At 36.5% G+C, this 10,772-nt stretch overlaps 1 protein-coding gene across 1 annotated transcript; it reads left to right on the top strand.

The window, feature by feature from the left end:
* Nucleotides 1-2,106: 2,106 nt before the first annotated feature.
* On the top strand, nucleotides 2,107-2,397 carry Smp_130290 (hypothetical protein; the record flags this gene model as incomplete). Its single annotated transcript, XM_018799813.1, has 1 exon — nucleotides 2,107-2,397. One exon carries the CDS (start codon nucleotides 2,107-2,109, stop codon nucleotides 2,395-2,397), a length of 291 nt encoding a protein of 96 aa, XP_018651565.1.
* Nucleotides 2,398-10,772: the final 8,375 nt, after the last annotated feature.

Below are 10,772 nucleotides of genomic sequence, written 5' to 3'. Positions count from 1 at the left end.
ATCGATATAAACTTTAAAAAGCAATTTTGAATGGTAATCACCATCATCATCAATATAAACTAACGATCGCAAAAATATATAATCTTGGATATTGTTCTGAATGGATAGAAATTGTCAGGATTTACTCAAGTAGTCCTTGTATTTGTTGAAATTAGTGAATGAATACAGATTTTCACGGCTGAAATTGTGAGTTGATCTAAGCTAGATTTCGCATGCGAGCGCACAACCTGTAGACCACTAAGCCCGAAGCACTAAAAGAGAAGATCTTAGGTTCCAGTCCAGAGTGTGGGATCTTGGATGCGTACTGTTGATGTATCTCATACTAAGACGAAGCGGACAAGCAGAAATTCCAGGTTTTTAATGATCATCTAACTTAGATCGGCTCGTGATTTCAACCGTTAAAACATTACCATCTCCATAAATTCCCCATACTATTATATATTTGTTGAAATGTTTAGTGCTTACTTACATACGCCTGTTACCCCTCGTCGAGGAGCATAGGTCCTACACCAGCATTCTCCATCCAACTCTGTCCTAGGCCATCCTTTCCAATTCTTTCCAGTTAACATTCATTCTTTTCATATCTGCTTCTATTTCCCGGTGTAATGTGTTCTTTGGCCTTCCTCTTTTCCGCTTCCCTTCTGGATTCCAAGTTAGGGATTGCCTTGTAATGCACATTGGTGATTTCCCTAGTGTATGTCCTATCCACTGCCAACGTCTTTTCCTAACTTCCTCTTCAGCTGGAAGCTGGTTTGTCCTCTCCCATAAAACGCTGTTGATGATAATATTCGGTCAGTGGATGTTGAGTATTTTGCATAGACAACTGTTTATAAATACTTGTACCTTCTTGATGATGGATGTAATAGTTCTCCATGTTTCAGCTCCATACAGTAGGACTGTCTTGATGTTCGTATTGAAGATTCTCATTTTGAAATTAGTTGACAGTCGTTTTGAGTTCCATATGTTCTTTAATTGTAGAAATGCTGCTCTGTGTTTGCGAATCCTCGCCTTTACATCTGCATCCGATCCTCCTTGTTTATCAATGATGCTTCCAGGTATGTGAATGTTTCCAACACCGCCTGTAGCTCTTCTAGAGTTACTGCCGGTCCCAAGCCCGGGTAAAGGAGGAAGGTTGGACATGGGGTTGGCGACTCCATCCCATAGAAAAACTAACTTGCTAAAAAATCGCTAACCAGAAAAAATAATTCAAACCATTTGATACGTTTAGTGGTTACAATGATTTCGATAGTTATCATTTATTAATAGTTTACTGTGTAATGAACTGTGAATAGAACTATTTATATAGAACCACTTGAATTATTTAGTTAAACATGTGTAACTGAGGGAGTGAGCTTGACAAAATCAGGTGGAATGTTCAGTGGGAAAGAAATGAATTTGTAGATCGAAGATATAGATCTTCCATAAAATATCACTAACTTAGTGTTATTAGAATGAGAGATCTATGTGAACTATTCATCACAGATTGGATTTAACAAGATTCCCAATGAAAACTATAGAATTCAATATAATAGTTTTGTCCTTATAAACAGCACTTCAAAATTACACGCCCACGACCTTTCCAGGAAGGCAAAACCCGACTCACGCGTCCTCGTCGTGCCTTCTGGATCATGGGACTGTTTTCATGAACTAACGTGAGCGGTAACCCGGGTGGTGGAGATCGACCTAATCATCCACTCTACCTATATCCACAAATGATTACGACGGCTACAAAGAATCATTGCACAATTATTATTGGTTCAGAAAGAAATAATCAATGAGTCTGCCCAAAAAATACAGAAAAAAAGAAAGATGTAATGATTCTGCCTAAGCAATGCGAAAACAGCTATTGAGCTCCGGTAGTTGTGGCGTGCTTCGATGTAGCATTCTTCTCCAGAAGGGCCTACTAGGCTTCAGCATGTTACTATGGCTGGAAGGGAGACGAAGTTTATTTTAAAAATTCTCCACACTCCCTATTAATTTACCTATGCCCTATTTCCACCAATCTAAAGCGTCATTTTGGCCGGCCAATAAAACTCTTGTTATCGGACCCACTAAAGCAGTGAGTTTTATTCTGCGATATCAGTTCTAGTTAGCATTTTTTCGGCCATGTCTACTTCATATGGTGGAACTGATTTGACTTGCAGAGAAATGTTCGTTGGTGCAGAATTTTCGACGGAAGCAGAACACCTGAGACAACTGAGAGCTTATGAGAATGCAACTTTCCGCCATTTGATAATACAAGACAGTCATAGAAATCCAAGTGATTTCTATGTGAAATATGATTTTAGGACGTTAGCTACAGATATCATCCAGCTTAGAGCTGTAGCTGAGGTGCATCGTGAAGTGAATGGTTGTCTGGAATGTTACTTCTTTCCAACAGTAAGTAAAACAAAATAGCTCTTAGATTTTCCTACATGTGCATTTATGTTACATACAAGTGCAACAAAGAGGAAAAGTCTCTACGAGATAGAAATATCATATACGTGCATGAAAGCAATGCCAACAACATTTGGATTTATGGCCAGAGAAAATTCCGAGTTGATTATCAGGTTCTTATTGTGGCTCCATCGTTGCACCCATTGATCGAGGTCCACTTCCATTTAATACAGCTAACCACCCTTATAACAACCCTAGCGAAATGCTACCTATTTTCGCAGAACAAGAAATGAAAGAAGCCAATAGCAGATCTGAATGCCATTATATTCAGCGATAACAGTAAGACGGGACCAAAGCAAGCGTAGACGTGCAAGTGACCAATGAAATCCCTGAGCCTAGTGAAAAATATGACGATGACAATTTTGATCTTTATGCCTACGTATCACATATAGCATAGAAAAGATAAAGTATTACTGTCTAATATTAAGTACGAATTTCCGCATTAATGATGTTTAAATAACATATGGTTTCATTTGTGATCAGTAGGCTTTGTAGACAGAATGACCTATTAAAGACCAAGCATTTGACCTATATTAGACAGTAAATATGAGTTGTTCTACATCTAAGGCAATTAAAATAGTTGTGGAGATTGTTGAGTTTTAATCAAAATAATAAACCGATCGATGTTAGACCGCCATTGAAAACCTGAAAGCACTGGATGGCCGTTTTGTCATAGTACGGGACCCCTCAACAGTGTGCATCCACGATCCGGCGCGTTTGTTCAATAGAGACTAGCTTTGAGAGGTAGTTCTCGGAGTTCTGATGAGAAGCTGTGACCAATGGAGTTCGACTGTGCCAGGTGCGATGTAGCTACTCACTGAAGACAATGGAGGATAGTTGCGCAGTATCGTGGATTGGTTAAAGTTATACATCAACACTGTTGTGTGTTGGCTCAGTGGTCTGAAGTTTAGGTGTTCACGCGCGATACCGAAGGTCCTGGGCTTGAGTCCCACGTGCAAGATTGTGGTTGCGCGCTTCAGCTGAGTCCCATACTATGGTGAAGCAGCTTTCCAAAGGTCCCAGGTTTTCAATAGTGGTCTATAACTGCATGATTCATTCGGCATTACAATGAAATCCAAATTGTGTAATAAATTAGTGTTGAAACTAATAACACTAGACAGTTGAATACTATATTTCATTATAGGGTACATTTAGTAAAATTATATGTAATAACGACTGTACAGTTTAAAACAACGCCAATATCCGAAAGAACTTTTTTTCATTGAAACGTCGACATTCTTTTTCTTATTTCATTGAATTCATGAACTGATCGATGCTAGGCAACCACAGAGAAGCTGGAAGCACTAGACGGCCGTTTTGTCTTATAATGAGACTCGTCGGTAGTGCGCATCCACGACCCCCTATGCCTCAATCAAACGATTGAGCCTTAAGTTTGAAATCTACTCTACTTACTTAGGTTTGTGTGAAGAGGGTAGCATTGTAGTGGACGTTACTCACAAGTATGTCTGTAAGCAGTGTGGAGACGGACGTATTGTCGAAGTTTCAACACTTGTTGGATAGAATGAAGAGTTTCCGTATATTGAAAGCTCGGTGTTGGCAGAATACTTGAAAGCCATACGAGAGGACAATTCAGATGGAAGAATACACCGGAATATGCAAATAGGCGATCGAATACCATGTATATACATTATATAAAAACCTTGTACATATCTTCTGTTTAAAGTAAAAGCGGTCAGTCTCAAAATAATCTGAAGCGCATCTATCAAATTAACAACATTTTAAGTTTATATTTATTTTGTTACGATGTAGTCAAGTCAATAAGCTTATAGTATTGTCTTTCAGTATTTCATTTAGAGAAATTCACTTGATATTGTTTGCTTGAATCTTATCATTGATGTTTAGGACTACAATTGATCAGTCTCTGCGACAAATACTGGGTTCGAGTCCCGGAGTGTACAACAACTCTGTGGTGTAGGCACATCCAGTTGACGTGTCCCAAAGTAGGACGAAACAAGCGTCCTGGATTTCACTGCTAGCCATCATCTATCTTCGCTTAAAATTTAGAAAATTGTTTGTATATGTGTGTAGTTTAGCTTCAGCATCATCTGTTCACTGTTAAATAATTTATTACGAGCAGTATTGAGATGCTTACATTTTACAGCTAGTATGTTTTTGCAGGATTACCAAATAGCGTTTTTTTTCTGGTTAGCGTTTTCTTAGCGAGTTGGTTTTCTAGGGGATGAGGTCGCTAACCCCATGCCCAACCGTCATCTTTTACCCGAGCTTGGGACCGGCAGTAGCCACCGGCGGAGCTACAGGCGGAGTTAGAATTACCAAATAACCAACGAATAAATTTTAGATTTTAAGTCTCGAATGTTAGCAGATTTGTATTATGATTAGAACTAAAATCCACGAAATGCTCTGCATCCTATTTGGAACCCATCAACTGATTTTACCTGCACCGTAGTGTGTAAGTTCATATAAAGATTTGAATCCAGTATCTTTCGTTTTATAGGTGCTTCCTGGATTCTATTACTAATCAAATTCCATTAACTCTACATAACCTGATGCTATAATCGTTGTATAGAGGCAATCTCCGAAGGATTCATATATCCAAACAATGACTAGTCGAAATTTAGTCAACGGTTATCAACAACGAAATACTTAAAAACTAATTGATAATTATGTAAATGACATTGTTAATGTTTCATTTGAGTTTTTAAAAGCAACTATTGAATAGCTATCAAACACCTTATTTAATCAGTATAGGATAGTGAAGATTGTTAAGTTTTAATTGTGATCGTGAACAGATCAATGTTAGACCACTAGTGACAACGTTGAAGCACTCAACAGCTATCTCATCCTAGTATAGGACTCCTCAGAAATGCATATCCACAATCCCGCACATGGGACTCGAACCGAAGACCTTCAGTCTCGCACGCGAATGATGAACCTCTAGATCACTGAGCTAGCATTCAACGACGTTAATGTATAACATCAACCAATCCACAATATTGCGTGACAATCCTGCATTTCCGATACTCACATCTAACAGAAATCCATTTCAAATTTAATCTCTATGATTCCCAAATAGACAACTGCTATTCATAATAATCTTTAATGTCTAAAGTACATTTGTAAGTTATACTACTGTATAGGGGAAAAGAAGGAAACCGGTTATTTTTCTGACATTTTTTAAAAAGTGTTTTTGTTTGTTTATCTAAAACCAGAAATGTAAGCAAAACACTTTAGCTAACCCTCACCCTATTCAACTATCTTTCTACATATTTATAATACATATACACAATACATACTGTACTTTATACTGTTATGACTTTTAGACCAGCTAATGATCATGTGATTTCTACACCAATCGGAATACGACTTATACAATTTTAATGTGGTGTAGGCTACTTATATCCACACAAGTAGTATATAACGATGGTCGGGCAGAGAATGTATTTCAGGAGAGAATAGGAACGGGACGCAATTGGTAATAATCGGAGATTATGAACTGATATTTGCAGAAGGAATGGTCAAGATTGAGACAATTGATTGATAGTTTATAAAATAACTATTTACTGTATGGTTGTTAGATTTTAGTAAGATAGTTTGTAATGTTCGTGTCAAATGCATTCGATTGTCCCTCACTCGAATTCTTGTTCACCACATTAGTACTGTGCTACAACCATGACATATCGACCGGTATGAGCAACCTTGGCGTCCTTATTTGTCCTTTATCCTCCTAGCTCTGTCAGTCGAGTCCAGAACATTATGTGAATCATTAATTTCAAACATACTTGGTTTATATACCAACTAAACAGACCTCATCACATTACAAAATAGGAAATAAGGTGAGATTATAATTTATGGACGAACCAATCACGTATAAGGTAACAGATCTCGGATTTTGGCACGAAATTCATTCATCCATTTGGATAAATGAAGTTTTGGCATTAAAGCTGATATCAGTTCGTGATGAAAACCCTTAGTCTAATTTCTAACAGCAACCATCAACTTTAAATCATAATTCTAACTCATTGTGCTGATTTATAACCCTCATTTGCTCCTAGTTATTAGGTGGACACTCTCAAGGTCACTCTAGCGGCCATAACTTATAGTCTCATCGGAAAAAACACTTGTACAAGATCAAGCCTAAAAGTGGCTGTGAATGTGGAAGACTGTAGTTAATAAACTGAACATAATTTAAGAACAGTAAGTCGTACAATAATAAATAAAGCTTATAATAAGAGGAATATAGATGCACATAATCCAGTTACTAAGTAGTTATATAGTATAAATAAATGTATAATACTATATAGTTGAAATCATGAGTCAATTGAACCTAGACCACCATGGAAAACCTGGAAGCACTTGACGGCCGTTTCGTCCCATTGTGAGGCTCCTCAGCAGTGTACATTCCCGATCCTGCACGCGGGGCTCGAACCCAAGACATCGGTCTCATGCGCAAACGCTTAACCTATAGATCACTAGGTTGCTATCCGATGGTGTAAATACCTAACTTTAACCACCGTCCGTCATTGTCTTCAGTGAGTAACTGCCTCACAATAGACACGACTGAACTCCACCGGTCACAACTTCTCACTAGAACTCCAGGAAATACCTCTTGAAACCAGTCATTAGTGAGCACATGATGATGATTATCAGAAACGGGGTTTTATGGAGATTGCAGTAAATTAATGGTTGAATTCATGAGTCTATTAAAGCTAGATCGTCATGAAGAGTCCAATATTAGGACGAAATGGCCGTCTACTTCTTCCAGGTTTTCCAGGATGGTTTAACTTACATTGACTCATGAATGTAACGATTAAATGAAGTATTCCTTATGAGAAAAAACTATCCCTGTCACGTGATCAGAAGATGAAAGCATATTAAATTCTGATTGGTTACTTTATAATCTAGTCTCTAACATGTAGGCAATCATCTGATTGGATAAATCGATTGAGTCAAATATGAAGGTCACCCTCTGTCTGATTTAAGGTACATTAGTACACAAGGCCTAAAGTTACGTAATATAGAAGTCAGTGGTCTTATTAACCTGATAAACATGATTCATGTAACAAAAGGGTAGTATTAGATACCGAGTACATTATCCTGGATATTGTTTACTAACTATAAATAGGATAGAATACATTACATTACATTGCTCAATATACCTAGTAATCTGTATCTATTTACATTGTAAGATTACATCATTCATTACCCCATCCCCCCCCTAAGCTAATCAATAAACTTTAGATCCTTTTAACTTCGTTTTCTTTGTTGTCATCTTCATAGGACTTGGAATGAACCTTCAAATTAGTTGTCATAGCAAATGATTTCCAAACCTCTTTCATACGATATTGATGGATACGATATGGATACAATTTATGTTCATTCATGTTTTCAATCTAATCTATATTTATTATAATGACAAAGATTATTGATTTTGATTGTTCTTATTAAAAGCCAGACCGATTGGATTGAACAAAAACAAAAACAAAAACAAAGTATGCTTAGGTATAAAGAAAGAACAACGAGGTATAGGGAAATATATTTGTCTATATAAGTGGAATATATATTCAATTTTATTGATTTTTCTTTTCTCTAATATGAACATATATACATATATATCCTCTTAAACTTAATTGGATAATAATATCTCTACTACAGATCATATTTTGGAATACCATAAAGGTCTAAGTGAATTGGTAGGTTACCATTAACCCATATACATCTATATATATGTATATTCTTAATTCTATTGAATGGATATATTCATCTTCATTCATCTGATCATTTTATTGAACACTGTTGAAATTAATACACAAACAGTTAGTAACCATTCACAAATTTCGATATGGTTACATAATACTACTAATAGTAATGCTTGGATAACTAATAATCTATCTACATTGTTCGAAAAAATTAATGGAAATAATCAAATTAATCACCATGGTACCTATCATACAATTAATAATATATCAAGTACATCTACTATGAATTTGATCAATAGAATTAAACAAGATCGAAATCTATGTAAGTTTAATGATGAAATTTTATTGTATTCCCCCCTCCCCTTTATTATTGGTTTCATTTAGTTGTTCTTTTTTTAGTTTTTTTAAGGGTAGCTTGTTACTAGGGTTAAAGTTAGGATTAGGATGTCAAGTGTAAAAGAGCACTTATCATTAAAGGGGGGAACATGAATAAATGGGGGAGTTGTGAGCATAAAGTTAACTTAAACCGCTTTTATATTCGCTCTTATTAAAGATTGTTATTATATCAGTGGCATTATCGTAGTGTTTTATTAAAACGCCCCTTTTTGAGGTACGCCCTTAGGAGATTTGCCTTTATTAGCCTCCTCCCATTGATATACACATTTATTGGAGTTCTAGTAAGAAGCAATAACCAGGTCTGTTGGGAGATATAAACTCTCTGAAGAAATTGGTGAATGGTTGCTCAGTTTCGTGGATTGATTGAAGTTAGACATTAACACCGTTGGATGGTTGCCAGCTAAGTGGTCTAGCAGTTAAGTGCTCTGGCGCGAGACTGGTAGTTCCTGGGTTCGAATCTTGTGAGGTGAGATCGTGGGTGCGCACTGCCACTGAGTAGTCCCACAATGGGACGAAACGGCCGTCGAGTGCTTCCATGTTTTCCATGGTGGTCTAGCTTCAATTGACTCATGATTTCAACTATGAAAATACTGAAATCTCCACAGAACCCCTTCTGATTTTAGTTTTCCACCTAAATTGTATTACTATAGAAGATAATCTTGTTAACATTCTATTGAAAATCTAACATTCAAGGATTTGTTCTATACTTCTGTCCTTCTGTAAATTTTTGTTTGTATTTAAGTTATGGGTATATTGAACAGTTTCAGAGTTTAGTACATACTTTTTGACTATCAATTCACATACTTTGTTGAATAGCATTACTAACAGTGTATAGTTATACATTTCATCTTCAGTAGGTTGGTATGTAGGTACTGGTCATCCCATTCAACCTGTCAATGTGTTGTAAGTGATAACAGATTTGATACCACAGTAACGATTTCATGCACTGTCTCGTTGTTACATATATGGAACAAATTATCCAAGGAATTCTTCAGGCTCTAGTTTAAATTCCTTTGTGAGGATTTGTCTTTCCTCGTTGCTGATGTTAAGGTCTGTAAATAACTATTGTCTACCGGAAGTCGATAAGCTGAGTGAATCCGGACAAATCACATGCCTGTGCTCACTTGCTGCCTGAATACCAAATGCGGTAAAGGTATATTAAATAGACGACCTAATCAAAATTTAGATATCCACTTCCAGCGTCTTTACCTAATTTCCTCTTCATCTGAAAATTGGTTTATTCTCTACAACAGGAGTAGGCTGTTGCTGATGGTATCCGATCAAAGGATCTGGATTACTTTTCGTAGATATCTATTTGTAAATACTTATACTTTTTTGACAATGGTCGTAGTAGTTCTCCAAGTTTCAGCTCCATACAATAGAACTGTCTTGAAGTTTGCATTGAAAATTCAGACTTATGTTGGCTGACAGACAGTTGCTTTGAGTTTCACATGTTCTTCAATTGTATGAGTGCTCCCCTCGCTTTCACAATCAGTATCTTCACATCTGCATCATATCCCACTCGTTTATTTGGTTTCCCTGCTGTTCATCCTGAATATTCCTTCATGTAGTAGTTCGAGATCGTGTACAGGAAGCGTGTATACTAGCATCGAAATCGAACGAGTACAACATGTGAAACAATCGATAGTAAAGTTGAATTTTGGCTAACAACAGAATCAAAAATCCATGTTTCATCTTAATTTGGGACTCGTAAGATAGATGTAGATATATTACGGTATTAGTATTCACTTACTAAAATTAATTCAAATTTCTTATAAAGGATGTTGAGTTAGAACTTCTGGAATGTAACTCTTCTTAGTAGATCGTTTTCGTGACTGATTTATTCAACTGATGTAGATTATTAGTACAATGCAATGTATTATGTTAAGTAATCTCACATATTGTATTGATTAATCACGGAGTAGTAACCAGTAACTGATCCAACAATGTGCTCGTTATAGTTGCGCCACATGATCAGGGGGGGCTACTGTCCAGGCCATGTAAAAGCCCGAATGTGTCTGGTTCTCCTGAAAACAAATGTAAAATTACCTTCTTGTAGAGTATATTTATGATTGTGAACTGTGAATAACCAGTACCATGTTTGTCAAGTCTCTTCTTTGATCGAATCTTAGCACGAAGCTTGTATACATGAATACATATACCTTACTTCCAACCAACCTGACTAATATTATGATATAATGCTCACAATATCGAATCGTTTAGACAGGCGATCACATTTCAACTTAATTTATAAAAATTGAT

This window comes from Schistosoma mansoni, chromosome 3 (genome assembly GCF_000237925.1).
Source record: "Schistosoma mansoni strain Puerto Rico chromosome 3, complete genome".
NCBI classification, from domain to species: Eukaryota; Metazoa; Platyhelminthes; class Trematoda; order Strigeidida; family Schistosomatidae; genus Schistosoma; species Schistosoma mansoni.
The sequence above is the reverse complement of the archived record's forward strand: the minus strand, read 5'-3'. Positions and strand labels throughout refer to the sequence as shown.